The sequence below is a fragment of the Rutilus rutilus genome (genome assembly GCF_951802725.1).
Source record: "Rutilus rutilus genome assembly, chromosome: 12".
NCBI classification, from domain to species: Eukaryota; Metazoa; Chordata; class Actinopteri; order Cypriniformes; family Leuciscidae; genus Rutilus; species Rutilus rutilus.
In genome coordinates this window covers 30,614,234-30,633,419 of record NC_140217.1, presented here as the reverse complement: position 1 = coordinate 30,633,419, position 19,186 = coordinate 30,614,234, and the positions used below count along the sequence as shown (strand labels likewise).

Here is a 19,186-nt window from a genome sequence, read left to right as displayed (position 1 = left end):
TTTTTATAGATGAAAGTATTTTATTGTTTTACCTGCCTCTATTTTTGTACCATCTTGATAGTGATATGTTTTACAGACATTATACCCATGCAACAAGGTACAGTCATATCAAATATACAATGTTTTGAGATGAAGTCTTTGCAAGTTAAACAAAAACATTCCATTTTATGGTTTATTACAAAATGCTCTTTCATACAAACACATTTAAAAGTAGATGGTGAAATGAAAGAAAAATGCTTACTGAAAGAAACATGCTATATAAAACCTTTAGAAGATTCTTCTTTTGTGGCAAAATGTATACTTATTTGATGGCATAACCAGCAATGTGTGGTCTGATCATAAAAAACAGAGGAGCTTGGATGTGGCGTAGCTCCAGGTCAGAGAAGCCAGCTGCCTCAATGTCCTTCCAAGTAGCACGGGTTGTCTCACAGGCGTCATTTAAATAGTACCTGACAAACACACAAGAAGTTATAGATTTTCCTATTCTATTGTGGTCATATGCTTTATTACCAGTATTGTAAATGGATACATTCTGGGTTTATAATCAAACCAATCCCCCCCTCTCCAAATAAACCCATGACCTCCAGTTATGTGTAGGTGATAAGCAGCGGGAGAGTGAATTAGGGTGACCACCTGGATATTGCTCTGTTGCAGGACAGTACATGTGATTATGCGGGACTTGTGTGTGAGATAAATTGTAAATACAGATTAACATTAGTTGGAATGCCCGTTTCCCATCACGCTGGATGATAATGTTTTAAATCGTCAATAAGCTTAATTAATTGTGACTGGCTCTATGACTGGCAATCAATTTGCTCAGGTTTGTTTGATACAATGTAATTGACTGTACTGGAGCTGTTTAGACTACTATGTATAATGAACTGAATAACGGGCTAGTATACTGCAGGTAAAAATCACATTTTATACTAAAATAAATTCTTTAAGTAGTGACTACTTTATTAGACTATGCAAACAATAAATGCATTTTTACCGGATTCAGTGCATCTTGAATTTGTATGTTTTTGTTGTCCTATTTAATGACTTTTGATGAGGTCCACATGGTTCCTTTGCTTCATCCAGGCAGACGTCAACAGCAGAAAAATCACCCTCTTGGCTTGATGAGTTGGTTGGTTATTTTCCCGCTTTAGCAACAACATGACGGCTGCACAAATGGATTTTTAAACACCAATCACATTTTTTTAGTATTATATTATTGTATTTTAGTATTCATATATTGTCCTATTGTAATTTCAGGAAATAAATAAAATAATACAGACATAATTGAAATGCTGGACACTGATTACATCTTGCGGGACAAAACTCACAATTTCGGGACTGGTGGGTCACCATAGAGTGTATATATATATATATATATATATATATATATATATATATATATATATTTGATATATTTATGCAGGAATTTAACCAACCCCACGGTTTTCTAAGCTCCAACATAGTCTTTTAGCTTTTACATTCACAAAATCTGTCATTTCAATTAGAATGCATCCATTTGCCACTATACGAATGTCCCCCTAATTTTACATAGGCCTATGTACTCTAGCTTGAGATGAATAACTTAACTTATAAAAGTTATTCAAATTCATTGGAGACCATAAGTAAAATATAATGGTGACTGATTTTATAAACTGTTTCTTTTTTTATATTTTTATTATTACCATAATGGCTGAAGAACATGTTGAAAAAAGTAGGTCCAGGTCGAGGGGTCAGACACCACGTGTTCAAGGAAGAACAATGCTCCTCCCTGAAGAACAAAAAAAGTACAATATTTATATTACTCAACCCAGAATTGTGTATTCGAAGACAATGTGTTTAGTTTACAAGGATCTAGTATTTAAAAGCTTGAAAACAGTTTACCACTAGTCTCTGTATGGTGACATTTGCCCTAAAACAGTTGTTTCTAATGGGATTATTACTGCAAACGGCGATCTACATGTGGTTACGTAATGCTGATACCTTTCATATCAGATGTAATAATTGTTTAAAATTTAATTAAATAATTGTTTAAAAATCTTTAAGTACTCCTTGATGGACTGTTAGTGATAAGATGACAATTTATGAAATGTGACAAATTGACAATACCAAATGAGATGAGATCAAGTTCCACCTGAGCGCGGACTGTCGTAAACTTACAGGCCTTAGAACTCTCTTTGCTTCTTGCAGAACTTTCGGCGTATCTTTGACAGAACACAGAACCAGTGTGCACACCACAACATCCACTGAGTTTTCCTCCACCGCCTGTAGATTCTCCCCCGACGCCACTATGAAGCTGTCATATACGAGGTGGTCGTTTTTCGCCATACTTTTCTCCAGGTAGTTTTGGAAATGTGGGTTGGGGTCGATGCATGTGACCCTGCAGCCCGTCGGATAGTGCTCGAAGTTCGCTCCGGATCCGCAGCCCACTTCCAAGATGCGCAGAGAGCCTTTAGTGGGGTAGAATTTGGACAGGTTTCGAAATAGTTCCCTTTTCTTCTCGTTCATTTTGTCATTGTACGATAACGAAAATTTATAGATGAATAGAGGAAACACGCGTTTACAGAAAGACAAAAGTCCAATCAGCTCCGCAACGTGCAGCGGTAGAGTAAGGACTTTAAATAAAAAAGCGCAAGCGTTCATAAACAGCGTCATTTTTAACAACGAACCTAAGTTACATTGTACAGACAAGAAGGGAATAGGCATAATATTGGAACCTTGTGACAACTGACCATTCAGCGTATTCGAGACCTGGAGCCGGTAGATATACGCCCCAAGCAGTTTTACGCCCCTGTTGTTCCTGATGCGTCCAGTAGGGGGAGGCTGTATATTAGTTTATGAGCCTGGTCATATATCAGAGCAGCAGACCTTATAGCAGCCTTATATGGGCTACTGTCTATGATAGCAGCAGACCTTCTTGAAGCGCTACGAATTGAGGTATGTTAAATAATCTGCTAAAGTTATTGCTGTTGATTGTATTGTAATGATGCAACATTTATTATTTATAAACGATTGATGCAATATCAATTCAAAAGATGGGTTTATAATTTATTTCGAGAGAGGTTAGGCTGCCCCTAGTCTTCTCTTTACCCGCGCTGTCTCACTCACTTTTAAAATTAATTAATTAATTGTATCTTGTTGTCTGTCTTTAGCTTGCGTGACATGGCTTCTTCTGGTAAGACCCTGTTTACTCCTTGCATTTAAGCATACTCCACATGGTTTCTGGAGCAACATTAGAGTGGATATTGGAAATGTGTGAATTTTATTTTATTTATTTTTGATAGTCTATGATGTGAACACACAAAATACACATTTATAATAGGCATGTATGTATGTATGCAAATCTCTGTCTCTAAGTAAAAAGAGTTGAACTGCACACTCACTCAAATATTTTGTCAAATAATACATAGGCCTACATACGTCATGCATGATAAAACCCACATTAAAAACTTTGGTCCCATATGGTTTGAATGTAGATTTTGGTTTGAGTTGTTTCTTATAAATGAGATGATCTAATTCTCTAATGTATATCTTAATATACAGTTTTCTTAAAATAGTTTACTGATCTGGACAAAAGTATGTGCACTTCATGTGTTTTATCATACTCTGTCTTTAGTTCTTTTTAACTTGTATCTCATAAAGGTGTGTTTTCTTTAGCTACTTAAGAAAATTAAAATCTCTCTCTCTAAACTTGTATAAACTAAAAAGACCCATCTCTTTTTTCTCTCTCCAAACGTAAATTGTATTCTCTCTTCAGGGGAAGAAATAACATCTATACAGAGAGGTTGTAACTTACCTGCGCTTAACAGATGCACCTCCTGCTGTTCCCTATTTCACTGTCCTTTCTGTACTTCTGATTTTTTTCAAGCCCTCAAAGAAAAATAAAGTACAAACTCATCTTTAGCTTCACTTTTCTAGGGCAGTCATCCATGTAATGAAGGTAGCATCATTTATGATAGATTTTTTTTTTCTAAAAATGTTGTAATGAATGGAAATGTTAAATGGATGCATGATTGATGTTTTAGGATTGATGTTTTAGTATTACTCAAATAAAGCAATGTCAACATTGTCAGGGCACGTTGCATATAAGTTTAACAAATAAGTTGTGCTGTGTCTTTCTCTGAAACATTAAACTGATCACATGAAGTAGGAATGCAAGAAAATTAGTGGGGTTTTTTTTTTTTTTTTTTTTTTTTTTTGATTATACAGTCCACTGGTGTGGTCTAGGTTGTGTGTCACAATTACACTATCATTGTGTAAACTGTTCCTCAACAATTTGAACAATGTGAACAACAATATTGTCTCTTTCTTTTAAATGGCCCTTGGCCATTGAGCCAGCTGGACCTTTTTCACAGACTGTGGTGCGTTTTAACGGTCATCAGCATCGTAAATCCTGCAAAGTTTTTTTATATTACTTTTTTTTTTTTTTATGTTGGAACTTTAGAAAATGGTTAAATTGTGTTTGTCTTCATAAAATGCTATGTAGGACATGTTTTGTAGCTGCATGACAACCAATTGTGAATAGTACAGCAGATATTTCATTTAGGATCCATATGATTACACGGTAGGCTACTGTATGTCTAATGGCCTAAATATGGTTAATACCTAAATGTACAACAACATATATCATCAGTCAGTCTCCACTATATAAAATCAGTAAATAAATAAATAAAAATAATTCACTACAGTAGGTCATAGGTCTGCAGCCTCCCCATAGTGTTATTTCGCCGTATTTCCTTCTCCTCCTACTGGACGCATCAGGAACAACAGGGGCGTAAAACTGCTTGGGGCGTATAGAGCTGGTAAGTCCCGCCCCCTTCGCTAACCCCGCTGGACCTCTAGGTTGAAAAATCGTCAATGCAAGTTAATGGGAGAAAATAATTATTTTCTGGTCCCGTTTGAATTGTGCCATGAATGTGAACATATGTTGTCTGTGAATTTTTTATATAGGTCATGCCCTTCGGTAGTGGTAAATAAAAAAAGAAATAGACTTAGCCCTCACACTGTTGAACAAGTCCTGTTCCTTAATAAAAAAAACTTTAATTTATTAAATTACCCACAAAATAAAATGTCAGCTCCCCAGTTCACAAGCACTTCACCATTCCACATTAATGTTCTTTTATTTTGATTATATATGCCTACATGAGCCTTGCCTATGAACTCGTAGGATTAGGACTGAGGCTAAAGTTTATGTGAATAAGGCTGCATTTGTAGATCAAAGCAGATTCATAAGAACTGTTTCTGTACAAGGGTGATTCTTAGACTATGGGCACTTTTATGTACTTTGGTCATATTTTTAAAAATACATATAATTTTGGACAAAGTCCTCTTTCTTTTTCAAACTAACAATAAAACCTCCTTAAAAACTTTTTACTACCTTTATAGGTGTCAAAATCACTGTTTTCTCCTTGTCGCACACCCAGACTTTTTAACTTCAACAATGAAAATACAGTTTAAAAGTATAACTTATCTGGTAACTATTAATATACCTAAATTAAGCACTAGTAAAATAATTAAAATACATTATAGTATTTAATGTGAGACCACCATCAATATTACTTTTTATACAAAATATAGCTGTCGCACAGTATTGGTGTCATTTCCACCACAACACTGTAATGTCCCTTTAAAAAGTTTGTGTGAAAGATTGTTTAGGTGGTTTCTATGGAAATGTTCAGAGACATCAGAGCACATGTTGGACATGGAGGCCATTTTAAATTTTCATCAAGAACAAAATAAGAAAAATCAAGGTAAATATTGCTTGATCAGTTAATATATTTATTCTACGTCATTTCCAAACATGCTGTACCTTCAAGGGTGTTTTTAAAAAGTTACAAATTTTAAGTTAAATAAGAGTATTTTGCATACATGAAATGCTAAGTATTAATTCAAAGCTAATCAGTGAAGCTATCTTCCATTTTTTCACAAAAAACTACAGAAATGTCATTTCCACCACAGTCATTTCCACCACACTGCCCTCTGTGTTGGAAATGACAGCATGAAGTGGTAACATGTTGTACCTTCAAGGGTGTTTTTAAAAATTAAAAAAAAAATTAAGTTAAATAAGAGTATTTTGCATGCATGAAATGCTGAGTATTAATTCAAAGCTGATCAGTGAAGCTATCTTCCATTTTTTCACAAAAAACTACAGAAATGTCATTTCCACCACACTGCCCTCTGTGGTGGAAATGACAGCATGTGGTGGAAATGACATTTATGATTACAAAGTACAATTGATATAGATTGCAAGAGTAGATTGACTTTGTGAATTGAGTTTACTGAGTGTGATGAGTTTAAGAGTTTTTCAAATAAATATTTCTCTAAATATTACTGTTTCTCTACATTCACGTTAATTCATTGTCATTTCCACCACCACCCTGTCATTTCCATCACCACACACATTTTTTAAAAACATTTAAAATGTTCTCATCACACATTAAAAATGTATCCACAATTTAAGAGATCATGCTCTACTTAATATAAAAATTCAAGTTATTTATTTTCTAATAAGCTCTTGCCCAAACCAATATTAAATTTCAGAGTGTGACAGGTGTACAGTTCACCATTTGGTCCTTAGGGCAGTTAATTTATCTCATTGACAAATGTATAATTATTGTACATTGTGGAAAAACTGATAAAACTAGTTACAAAAATGATCTTAGACAATTCTTGAGTGACATAAGTTATTCTGTTTTTAAATAACAGCTGTATATTGAGATGTGGTGGAAATGACATTTGTTCATTCCAGGTCGGAAAAAAATGTAAAATATTAACAATTTCTCTTGTAATCTAAGTTTGTCCTCTTACAGACCTTAAAACTAGACAAATTATTTAAACTTATGAGACTGTGTTACGTGACTTTTGAACAAGTTTTTTTTATTCAACTTCACAAGCCTAAAAGTGCCCCTAGTTGAAGAAACGCCCACAAGTGAATTAGTACCATTTATTTTTTCATAAATTAATTCATACAGTTGTTTGTTCATGCATTGTATAAGAACTACATCAACACTAACACATGAATTATGAGGATTAATTGTATTGCTTTGTGGTTTACAAAGCACAAAGTGATTTATAAAAAAAAAAAAAATTATAAAAAAAAAAGAAACCACCTTTTGACCACAAGATGTCGTTAGTGTGCAACGTGGTGTTGAAAAGCTTCGAGTAATGAACCATTTTACGATACAGTCGACGGGGAAAGCCCCAGTGCTTCACAAAGCTTCATTTCACCATCACTACTTTTTTGAATATTACCTTTCATGCAGTGTGTAATATAAGCTGTCTGTGAATGTAATCGGTTTGCAAAGTTGTAAAGTCAAAAGTGCACGAAAAATAAAGTTATTGTCTCCTAAAAGAAAGCATTGACCTCGACCTGCCTAAACGAGTCATCAGGAATTCCCAAGACCTGACCTAATGCAGAAACACATTTGCATAATGCCCGACCATATATGGTCTTCATTGGCTGCCTGCAAGCAACGTCTCCTTTGACCAGCCCTCAAACACTGCAGCTGGTTCATGTTATGTGTACATGTCGAGAAGACAATGTTTTCTGTCTTGCAAAAGCAAATTCTGTTTGTAAACACTTGGATGGATGAGGATGTAAAAAGTTAGTTTTGTATGCGTGTATGACACACATTCCTCCTAACCACTAGATGGCTGTATGGCTCTTTTATGCATAAATCACAATCTCACAAAAGCTGGCCTGCATTAACCTCCTAAAGTCTGTTTTTATAGATGAAAGTATTTTATTGTTTTACCTGCCTCTATTTTTGTACCATCTTGATAGTGATATGTTTTACAGACATTATACCCATGCAACAAGGTACAGTCATATCAAATATACAATGTTTTGAGATGAAGTCTTTGCAAGTTAAACAAAAAGATTCCATTTTATGGTTTATTACAAAATGCTCTTTCATACAAACACATTTAAAAGTAGATGGTGAAATGAAAGAAAAATGCTTACTGAAAGAAACATACTTGATTAAACCTTTAGAAGATTCTTCTTTTGTGGCAAAATCTATACTTATTTGATGGCATAACCAGCAATGTGTGGTCTGATCATAAAAAACAGAGGAGCTTGGATGTGGCGTAGCTCCAGGTCAGAGAAGCCAGCTGCCTCAATGTCCTTCCAAGTAGTACGGGTTGTCTCACAGCCATCACCAAAATAGTACCTGACAAACACACAAGAAGTTATAGACTTTCCTATTCTACTGTGGTCATATGCTTTATTACCAGTATTGTAAATGGATACATTCTGGGTTTATAATCAAACCAATCCCCCCCTCTCCAAATAAACCCATGACCTCCAGTTATGTGTAGGTGATAAGCAGCGGGAGAGTGAATTAGGGTGACCACCTGGTTATTGCTCTGTTGCAGGACAGTACATGTGATTATGCGGGACTTGTGTGTGAGATAAATTGTAAATACAGATTAACATTAGTTGGAATGCCCGTTTCCCATCACGCTGGATGATAATGTTTTAAATCGTCAGTAAGCTTAATTAATTGTGACTGGCTCTATGACTGGCAATCAATTTGCTCAGGTTTGTTTGATACAATGTAATTGACTGTACTGGAGCTGTTTAGACTACTAAATATAATGAACTGAATAACGGGCTAGTATACTGCAGGTAAAAATCACATTTTATACTAAAATAAATTCTTAAGTAGTGACTACTTTATTAGACTAGTCAGTGCATCTTGAATTATTTATTTTTGGTGTGTTATATTATTGTATTTTAGTATTCATATATTGTCCTATTGTAATTTCAAGAAAGAAAGAAAATAATACAGACATAATTGAAATGCTGGACACTGATTACATCTTGCGGGACAAAACTCACAATTTTGGGACTGGTGGTCACCATAGAGTGTGTATATATATATATTTTTGATATATTTATGCAGGAATTTAACCAACCCCACGTTTTTCTAAGCTCCAACATAGTCTTTTAGCTTTTACACGCACAAAAAAAAGTTATTTAAATTAATTGGAGACCATAAGTAAAATATAATGGTGATTGATTTTATATATTTTTTTATTATTTATTACCATAATGGCTGAAGAACATGTTGAAAAAAGTAGGTCCAGGTCGAGGGGTCAGACACCACGTGTTCAAGGAAGAAAAATGCTCCTCCCTGAAAAAACAAAAAAAGTACAATATTTATTTTACTCAACCCAGAATTGTGTATTCGAAGACAAGGTGTTAAGTTTACAAGGATCTAGTATTTAAAAGCTTGAAAAGTTGTCTACTACTCTGTATGGTGACATTTGCCATAAATTGTCTCTGCATTTGCCCTAAAACAAACAGTTGTTTCTAATGGGATTATTACTGCAAACGGCGATCTACATGTGGTTACGTAATGCTGTTACCTTTCATCTCAGATGTAAATATTGTAATCTTTAACTACTCCTTGATGGATTGTGAGTGATAAGATTACAATTTATGAAATGTGACAAATTGACAATACCAAATGAGATGAGATCAAAGTTCCACCTGAGCGCGGACTGTCGTAAACTTACAGGCCTTAGAACTCTCTTTGCTTCTTGCAGAACTTTCGGCGTATCTTTGACAGAACACAGAACCAGTGTGCACACCACAACATCCACTGAGTTTTCCTCCACCGCCTGTAGATTCTCCCCCGACGCCACTATGAAGCTGTCATATACGAGGTGGTCGTTTTTCGCCATACTTTTCTCCAGGTAGTTTTGGAAATGTGGGTTGGGGTCGATGCATGTGACCCTGCAGCCCGTCGGATAGTGCTCGAAGTTCGCTCCGGATCCGCAGCCCACTTCCAAGATGCGCAGAGAGCCTTTAGTGGGGTAGAATTTGGACAGGTTTCGAAATAGTTCCCTTTTCTTCTCGTTCATTTTGTCATTGTACGAGAACGACATTTTATAGACGATAAGAGGAAACACACGTTTGTAGAAAGACAAAAGTCCAATCAGCTCCGCAACGTGCACCGGTAGAGTAAGGACTTTAAATAAAAAAGCGCAAGCGTTCATAAACAGCGTCATTTTTAACAACAAACTTGAGTTACAATTTACAGACAAGAGGAGAGTACAGCTGCGCGAACCTTGTGACAACTGACCAACCAGCGTCTTCGACGCATGTAATGTAGGCTACTCCAGTCAGGGTAGTTCTCCAGCCTGTCGCCAGATGGCGCCCGTGTATAAATAATCGCAGTGGATCCTCTTTTACGCGTAGTGTGGTTTTAGTATTTTTTCATCTCTGCAAGTTTTAACACTGAAATAAATGATTAGTAATTTTGAGAAATATGTTTATAAGCATGTACACAGAAATGAAGAAATGAAACCTCAACCAAAAGATTTTTACCAAATAAAAGCTTATTCTACGTGGATTGGTCATCTCATTAAGGGCCAGTAGGCCTACGTTGAGATCACACGACCAGATGATCACGCAGTTTATCTTGGTAACCATCCTATTACCGGACACTTTCACTTGATTTTAGAAGATGCTTCATCCACATCACTGTGTCGGTATAAGTCTAAGACAAGTGCCATATTAGCCAGAACAATAAAACAGACAATATCCGTCATAAGAAATACTGAGTGCATCTATCTATCTATCTATCTATCTATCTATCTATCTATCTATCTATCTATCTATCTATCTATCTATCTATCTATCTATCTATCTATCTGTCTGTCTGTCTGTCTGTCTGTCTGTCTGTCTGTCTGTCTGTCTGTCTGTCTATCTATCTCTATCTATCTATCTATCCTCCTGTCAAATTCACTTATCCCTAGCTAAGATCCTCCATGGTGACAGATTAGGATTCAGGGATTTCTTACTTGAGATTAGGTTTACAGTAATATCTTAAGACACTGTAATACTTGGAGGACTACAGTCTTAAAATATTTACATCACAAGCACCTTAAAATGTGTTCTATTAATCTCTGTTTGCTCTGCACAGTGTTATGCTAAGATGCCTTTATGTCCCTTTTGTCTCACATACAAAGTGGGGCTTCAGAACCAAGGACAGTGACCAAACACAGACTTGGCTGGTGGTGCATTGCACGGCAAGGCTTCATCCACTTGGGGCTCATCAGTGAGGACTAGAAAAGATGCTCAGGTGGCCCAGAAGGGGGAGTTGGAGGTAAGCTGAAAGTCTAAAGCTGTTGTTTCCTTTCACTTCCTAACAGGATTAGAGGAAGATTAACTATTGCCAGCAACCCTTGACCACGTAGTACCTGCTTCCACAACCACACTGCCAGAGAGCTTGAACCAACCCCACAAATACAAACAATGCTTATTCTTAGCATTATGCACAGCCTATTCTCAAAACACCAAAGCTCCCGATGAAACCTGGACAAGTTTTCCTAACGCATACTATTTTGTGTCCAGACGTTCCCCAGAAGTTTTCCTTGAAATCTCTGTTTGTCCTTATACATTTAAAATCAGAATGTAGATTTTAAGTGACATTTTGTTTTTAAAAAAAACCCAAACACATAAAACGTTTTATATGTTGCGTAAATCAGAATTGTTCCAGCCAGGAAACCATTGTGAAAATATTGAAATGTGACTTGTGTGTGCCAAAGCAGAAATATCACTATTTAATTTGAAAGTCAAGCATTTTCTCTTCTCTCTGATTCATCAGTTCCACAGTGCCATATGATGAGATGCTTACTTCCATAAATGCATATTGTGTGTCTTGTTCAATGCTCTATAGAACTTCTTTAAAATAATAATAATAATAGGCTAATTAAAATAGTTCGTAGCCTACTGTGCAAAATAGGTGGGACATTCAAGTCTTGTATTCTTTCAAATAAAATTAGTTTATTTTAATTTATTTATTCAATTTGAAACAATTTGACAGTTGTTGAGACGGAAATTAAGAGATTAGCCTAGATGAATTTTACGGAGAAGTGGTAAATATAATTAAACTCGCATTGTGATTGATATCCCCTTTTAGCGCTGTTTCGCTTACGTTGCAGCGTTCCCCCCGTCAGTACGGAAGTCGGAAGTAGGGTACTTGTAGACGCTCCCTAACAATTTGCTGAGAGTCATCAATTATGCAGGCTAGCCGTACGCACTGGGAAGGAAGATAGCGGCAACAATATGGCGACATCCGCAGTTTCTCCTGGGTCTTTTAAACATCCTTAGGCACGCAAGATCTACATGGATCGCTCTTAATGCGGAAAAAGTAAGTAGACTTTCTCTTGTCTACAGCCCAAGTGTCGTGCTTTTTTCAGGTGTTTATTGCCCTTTCTGAGCGTGTCTCATACCTGGACTCATCTGCCGCAGAGCGGTCTCTCGCGCTCAGCATCTTTTCTGCTCACATATGTGGATAGGCTTGCTGCAGGAAACACAGGGAAACGCCAATTAACACGCCAGGCACTACTTAACAGCTATAGTGCTGGTCAAATAGAGGCAATGCAAAGGGAAAAAGTCTGACTGAGGTAAATTAGGGTGTTGGCCTGGCGCTGGAAACATAACATTAGTCTGTGTCGAAATGTAGAACATACGCATACCATGGGACAGGCAAGTAAGACCGCAGCAAACTTTATTGCAGAGGAATATTGTGCGGACAGACTGACGCAAGACGCAGTATTCAGCATTCAGATGACATATATGACAGCATTTTGCAACGTAACATGTCAAAATCACTAATGTGGCAGTTTTTAGTCCCCCTGCGCCTGCATTCCCCCTCCCTTCGAGTCACCCTCGCCATACTTCATTGGGCTGGACTCTCTAGAATCGGTGTGTTTCCGTTTTTGCCGTTAAAAACAGCGACTACCACCCTTGTTTTCTCACTCACTCCTCCCTAAAGCGTTAGCGGCACGCTGTGCCCGACCGTTTGCGCGGTTGCGGGTTAAATCACAGAGAGGACGGTCTGACTGCACGGGTGTGGTGCTGAAGCGGACAGGAGTCCCAAATGTTCTTGAAGTGTTCAGATGAGAATGAAATCGGAACCTAGCGAGATAGAAACTCGAGACGTGTAAAACGTTGCAGGCACGACTGTCTGAGACGTCAGTGGCGTTGAGATTTAGATGTTTCACAGATTGATTCGCTGGCTCGTGCCTTTGCACGAGCTCCCTTCAGCTCCACTGCAGTATTTCAGCCGAGAGAGTGGGGCCCACGCGTGTACGTCCACATGCCATAATTACCGCAAACAAACTTGGGCATACTAATCTGTGAATCCCATAACATGTAGCGCCTTCAGACGCGCAAAGCTTGTTAGGAGGAGAAATTGCATAAGACATGTGTGAGGGGCCAAAATGGGCGGAAGTATGAATCAATTTGCGATCGCATATGCTTTGTGAATTAGGCTATATTTGCTTTAAAATGGCAAAGACCGTTCACCTGACTAAGCCGCATGTTACTTTTGGTGTAACCAAACAAATATTACAAAGGTAAAATATGAGATGCATTTAATCAAGCAAGGACATATCGGTGTTTATGTGTGTTGAAATATAAAAGGCTTTTATTCTCCACACGGGATAGGCCGATAGGTTCGTCCTCGTGACAGCTGTGCTGCTCCCCTCCCTTCGATGTACAGTGCCAGAGGCCGAACATTCACTTTCCATATCATTTAGTTAAGGACATCAAATACGGAAAAGTCGCTTTAGTCGGGATGTTTCATCATGGCTTGAGGCAGCATCTGTGATCCCCCCCCCATCACCTAACCTAGAGGACAAGCGTGAGCTCGCGCTGAGCGGTGCTGAACGGACAGCGCCGCGGACTCGGAGAACCTGCATTCGACGGCAGTGGATTTGTGCTGGCTTCCTAAAAACAGACGACACTTATTCTTGCCTGATAAGGAATACCTTTGCGCTGGTACCGGAACGTAGCCTACATTTGACCAGATATGAGAGTAGGCAATGACTTTGCTTGAAGGCACGTAAGTAGCCTATAACCTGTCGAATGGCATCGGTTATTTTGGTTTTAATGTGTAGGTGTTTAACTTGGAGCAATCGGAAAGTGGAGGGCGTACCATTAAACAGCATAATTTTTCTGTAACCAGTGCTGGCAGAACAGCGTAGTCTATAGGGAAGAAAATGCAGGAGTTTTGTTAAGGTCATTGTGTGTATTGTCAGGGCCTGTCTATCTGATGTATCACCTTGAGCTGAGGCGTCTCTACACTATCCCAGGAAGGAGACTTGGAGGTTGGACACAACCAGCTTGTAACTTAAAACGCATGTCGTTTCTTTTGTCTAAACTGTTCATTTAAAAAAAAAAAAAAAAAAAAAAAAAAATTTTTACTTTGTTACTGTACCTAAAGCATATATGGCAAGCTGTTGTAATAATTATTCATTACCTTGTATCTATTTTTATGTTTCTAATAATAGTTTTTTTTTTTTTTTTTTAAAGACTTTCAAATTATAATTATGATTGATTGGTCCAATTGTGACTAGTATCTTATACAATTTTGCTATTAACTATTTATTATTACCTAGTAGTTATTCTATTGTTTCTTGTAACTAAGAAATAAGTTGTACTTCCTAATGAATAGTAAAACTGGTACCAGCAATAATAGGAATACATAGATGGAAGTAAATACTTGATTTCTGAACCAAGAAGTAGCAAAGAAATAAGTACTAGTATATGGACTGTCTTGCCTATTAACGAACAAGCACTAGAATCGAATGAATACTGAATAGTGAAAAATTTAAATGCTAGTTAAATAATTCTATTTTAAATGAATAAATGTTCAAATGACTTGCCATAGTGGAACAGGAAGCGTTGTGTTTTAATGATGATAAAGTCGCCCATCATAAAGAGCAATGTCACGTGACCATGGGCACTTTACTATTGATTTGGCCCGTGCTGACTTAACTGAATCAGTTTTTGGTGTATAAATAATTAACAGACTGTGTCATTAAGGATATAGAGAACAGGGATTCAGCATTGGACGTATAAAACAATCCCACGAAAAGACAAGTGATAAGACAATCGTTGACGTTGGCTGTTAGGTTTAATATATTTAAAAGTGAATGTGAAGGAATGCGATGTCTGTATGACACTGCTTTGGTTGATTTCTGTACTGTCATAAGCTTTCAGCACATCATACAGCACTTACATTAGTGAAGATTTGTGGATGTATGGAGATGATGGTGTGCAAACATGCGGCTACATTAATCAGTTGAAGAGGGCATTATGGCAGTAGTATGTGCATTTAAACAAAGCATCTCTCATACATGTTTTTCTTATTAATTTAGTACTAGAAAAGGTTAAATGTCCTAGAAAGGAAATGTCCCATAAATGCAAGTCAGCTTTGCGGTACAAAATGCATGTAAAAGGACATTCTGGAAAAGGAATAGCCCAGTTTTGTGGAGCCTGAGGGACTAGGCTGGGACTGACACTGCGACACACACCTGGAACACAGGAGAGTGTGACTAAGTAGTACTTATGTCATTTGGAGATTTTCCTGCACATTTGTGATAAATCTCTTTGAATTGGATTCTCCAACAAAGCTCCACTGGGGAAGTCAATTTGTTAACCTGCAATAGAACTGCTAAAGCAAGTTTAGTGGGCAAATTGTACAGAATTTCAAGAGTGCAAGTGATTTTGTTTGATTGGAGTAAAGAGTTTGATGTGCAACATTGTTTTTGTTGCAATCTGTGTTTAAAACCAAAGTTCAATGACTGATAACTTGAATGTTACTTGCACCAAATCAGCATATTAGAATGATTTCGGAGATCATGTAACACTGAAGACTTGAGTAATAGCTGCTGAAATTGACATTACAAGAAGAAATTATAATTTAAAATACATTAAAAACATAAAAAAAGAAGTGTTTTTATGACAGTCTTTATTGACAGACACATATTGTGCCACAAAACTTTACAGTGCTGTTTTTTTTTCTGTATTATTTAGGAAGTTCAGTCAGAAACTGGATCCTGTGCTGGAGATTCATTGTCAAGTCACTAAAAGCCAGCACACGGATACACAAATGCATCTTTGCAATAGAAATGAAGTAAGATACAGTATCAGGTGAAATAGTTCCTGTAAGAACATAATACATCACAAATGTGACATGACAAATTTGACTTGACATTAATGTTGTCTTTGAATTTGTTAAGACTGCACTCTCTTGAGCAGCCAAACATCCTGCAAATGAGATTACGGACTAAAGCAAACATTTGCATAATGAGATAAAATCTTGCACAGAATTCTCAGTTTTCTATTATCTGAGATGAAAAACCACAACAGTCAGAAAGTGTTAAGTCTGCATAGTGTGTCTAATGTTTTACCTTAGTAATAAAATAAGTAATAAGTAATAAGTGGAGAGTTTGTGATATGTGATCCACAAACACCTGATTAAATGTGGAGATTTCCATCTGAACGACATTACATAATAAATCCATAAGGGGCAGATTAAATATGTCTGAACTGATATAATATTTAATATGATGTTGTTTGGAACGGGCTTGATGACATCATGGACTGGAATATTAGTTATATAATCCAGGTCATCACAGAAGGTTGATAAGGGCAGTAATGCAGTTATGACCTTAGCCTCTAATGTACAGTCTCTCTTGTTCTCTGTCTCTCACTCTCTCTCTCTCTCATGCACACACACATACAGGTTGAGCCTCCAGTGCTGCAGCGCATTTGGTATTATTCTGCTTGGTCATCTATTTCTTAATGGATGTAATGAATGTGTGTGTGTTTGTGTGTGTGAGTATAAGAGTGAGAAAAAGAGCAAGAGGGAGAGCTGCAAAAGAGGATGACCAATAACACAGGCCACTGAAATCAATGGATTATTCGCAAACACACACACACACACACACACACACAAATATGCTTGAAAAATAGAAATGTTTTACATTTGTTTTCTTTGTGTGTGTGATCATGTGCTTTGTTTAACTTTTACGACTTTGAACTCTGAATTTTAATTTCTGTTCTTTTTCTTTCCTCGTTGTTCCCTTTCTGCATCTGTCTGGGTGCCTCCCTCTCCCTTCCTTTTCCTAGAGCTGGCTGTCCTGAATGGCTTCTAAATAAAAAGGACTCTGCTGCAGGATGACAATATGGCTGCGCAGCTGCTTGCACCTCCAGGCCCCGATAGCTTCAAGAAGTTCACCCCAGAGTCTTTGGCCAACATCGAGAAGCGCATCGCTGAGGAGAAGAAAAAGAAGCCTGTTAAGCCCAGATCTGACAGCAGTCACCGCGATGACGATGATGACAACAAACCGAAGCCCAACACTGACCTGGAAGCAGGGAAGAGCGTGCCCTTTATTTACGGGGACGTCCCATCCAAAATGTTGGCTGTGCCCTTGGAGGACATAGACCCCTTCTATATGAACCAGAAAGTGAGTGAACTTTGAGCCTGTTAAAACTCATCCTCCATGCAGGTGGAATACAGTTACCCTCATAATGGTGAAGTAAGAAGTGTTCAGGGCGCTTCGCCCTCCAGCATTTGGTAGAACAAGATTGGTGGCGGGAAGGTTTGGAGATAAATCAAGGAGACTAATGTTACACACTTTGTATATTAGGATGAATGAACAGATAAGATGAGGTAGTAACAAATAAGTAAAAAAACTAAAAACTACAAATATGGTTAGTAAAATTTTTTGTTGAGATTGATTTGATAAGTTGACAGCTGACAGTTCAAAATATCATTTTCTTTTCGGTAGTTTGGGTTAAAATGCATGTACCGGTAGTTAAAGAGGCTATATGTAGAATGAATTGCAGCCAGCAACCTATTGCTCGCACATACGTAACATGCAAGAGACCGAATGTGATTCAGTGTGAACTCATGGCAAAGTTCTTTTTTTGCTTGGAAGAAAACAATCTTTGCAGCAATATACTGTGAACGAACATCCCGACGCCGCCCACGCTGCTGAGAGTGATGTTTAGATAAATATGTGCTGTGCAAAATAAACAGGATTTTCCCGAATTTTAGAAAAGAACCGCCCTCTCCACTTTTTGAAAAAATGCACATGTGCAACACTCTACCTGCTCCCGAGAGGGAACGCCTATTAAACGTGTGCACGAGAGAGCATGCACGAGCTAATCATAGCTTACATTAACTTTTACTAGCAGTGATTTTAAATGGATTTCTCCAAACTTTACCTGTCAAGTAGAAACTTCCCATCAGTGGGAAGCCCAACCTGTGTTTTGAGCGCACGCCATCGTGTGAATCGTGTGCACGAGCACGTACGACGGCCTTACGTAAACATATCACCAGAATGATTGACACTTAGGAGGACCAATAGTCTTGATGATCCACCCGGAAAAAGAAAATCCTCCGCTATACCTTTAAGAAAGCATCATAGCGATGTGGATATGTTTGCACCAGCTCTGCATTTCATTGGCATCATGTCCCCTTAATCTCTTTTCTTTGTATGACACATTTACATTAAAGAATGGCTGTTTCGGCATTATCCTGAACATTGTATAAGCATTCATTTCATGTGTCATTGAACGGAAGAGAGGCTCTCAGGAGCATGCATAACCGCCACATCGTCCTGAACCCTTCACATAAAAACAGGCTTTCATAGACAACATAGGAAATCGAGGAAGATCTCGTTTTTTAGGTTCCGTTTCAAGCTGTTCACACATTGGCAAAAAAAAAAAAGTGATTAACACGTGTCAATGGAGAGTTCACAATAGTCTTTTGTTAAACAAAAACCCCAGGTAAACACGCAGGAGAATAACTAGGAGATTACATACAACCACTACACAAATAACACCAACGAGACCAAACGCAGAACTGAGGAAACTCAGGGTTTAAATACATGGAGAGAGATAATCAACTGAACAGAAAAAGGTGTGTGGAAGTGATTAACAACCAAGGAAACTAACTAGGAAAACAGTACACAGGAAAAACGGGAACATAGCACTGACTGAAAACGAAACCAAAACACAGTGAAACTAAACAGAATGGCATATGAATATGAAAATGGCATAGAATGCATAGTTATTAACTAATGCACACTGAAGTGATCTGTTTGGTAAATTGTGATCTTCCAGTGTCCAGTGTTTTGAAGGCAATGATTGATATATACAAATATTTGTATGTATACATTTTTCCTATTCCATATCAACAGACAGAGTGGGAATTATGTTTTTATTTTTTATTTTTTTACTGTAGATGTTGGTGGAGTTATTTTATTATAATGTTTTTTTTAGTCTTCGACTAAGATACTTTGATATTTATGTATTTACTATGAGATGGCTTAAAAGTGATTTTTTCTGTGGCTTGAGCGGTGCGACCACATCAGCACC

General features: G+C 37.4%; 3 protein-coding genes and 1 long non-coding RNA gene across 5 annotated transcripts in view; 2 read left to right on the top strand and 2 right to left on the bottom strand.

The window, feature by feature from the left end:
* Window positions 1–2,739, bottom strand: LOC311300572 (thiol S-methyltransferase TMT1A-like). Of its 2 annotated transcripts, XR_014629345.1 has the most exons (4): window positions 2,155–2,739; window positions 1,680–1,765; window positions 992–1,162; window positions 1–449 (listed from the first exon to the last, which is right to left on the bottom strand). XR_014629345.1 is itself a non-coding variant. In XM_084424920.1 (3 exons), exons 1-3 carry the CDS (start codon window positions 2,698–2,700, stop codon window positions 302–304), a joined length of 780 nt encoding a protein of 259 aa, XP_084281046.1. In that variant the 5' UTR covers window positions 2,701–2,739; the 3' UTR covers window positions 1–301. The 2 variants fall into 2 exon arrangements, 1 of the variants encoding a protein (XP_084281046.1); XM_084424920.1 differs by lacking the exon at window positions 992–1,162.
* Window positions 2,740–2,816: 77 nt separating this feature from the next.
* Window positions 2,817–4,706, top strand: LOC311300576. The gene is made up of 3 exons (XR_014629347.1): window positions 2,817–2,931; window positions 3,147–3,169; window positions 3,752–4,706. It is a non-coding gene; the product is annotated as an uncharacterized lncRNA (long non-coding RNA).
* Window positions 4,707–6,923: 2,217 nt separating this feature from the next.
* Window positions 6,924–10,100, bottom strand: tmt1a.1 (thiol methyltransferase 1A, tandem duplicate 1). The gene is made up of 3 exons (XM_084425821.1): window positions 9,517–10,100; window positions 9,046–9,131; window positions 6,924–8,165 (listed from the first exon to the last, which is right to left on the bottom strand). The coding sequence occupies exons 1-3, from the start codon at window positions 10,009–10,011 to the stop codon at window positions 8,018–8,020; spliced, it is 729 nt and encodes a 242-aa protein (XP_084281947.1). The 5' UTR covers window positions 10,012–10,100; the 3' UTR covers window positions 6,924–8,017.
* A 1,941-nt stretch (window positions 10,101–12,041) lies between these two features.
* scn8ab (sodium channel, voltage gated, type VIII, alpha subunit b) overlaps window positions 12,042–19,186 on the top strand; it is a 54,447-nt gene continuing 47,302 nt past the window's right edge. The window contains 2 exon segments of the mRNA XM_084425614.1: window positions 12,042–12,158; window positions 16,931–17,268. Of these exon segments, the coding sequence (XP_084281740.1) occupies window positions 16,987–17,268 (282 nt within the window). The 5' untranslated portion in view covers window positions 12,042–12,158; window positions 16,931–16,986.

Excerpts from the sequence above, each read along its gene's own strand:
- LOC311300572 (XM_084424920.1), bottom strand. The coding sequence starts at position 2,700 with ATGCCTATTCCCTTCTTGTCTGTACAATGTAACTTAGGTTCGTTGTTA. Across the intron at positions 1,766-2,154 it reads CAAAGAGAGTTCTAAGGCCT|GGAGGAGCATTGTTCTTCCT; the intron begins GTAAGTTTACGA and ends TTTGTTCTTCAG. Across the intron at positions 450-1,679 it reads CATGTTCTTCAGCCATTATG|GTACTATTTAAATGACGCCT; the intron begins GTAATAATAAAA and ends TGTGTTTGTCAG.
- tmt1a.1 (XM_084425821.1), bottom strand. The coding sequence starts at position 10,011 with ATGACGCTGTTTATGAACGCTTGCGCTTTTTTATTTAAAGTCCTTACT. Across the intron at positions 9,132-9,516 it reads CAAAGAGAGTTCTAAGGCCT|GGAGGAGCATTTTTCTTCCT; the intron begins GTAAGTTTACGA and ends TTGTTTTTTCAG. Across the intron at positions 8,166-9,045 it reads CATGTTCTTCAGCCATTATG|GTACTATTTTGGTGATGGCT; the intron begins GTAATAAATAAT and ends TGTGTTTGTCAG.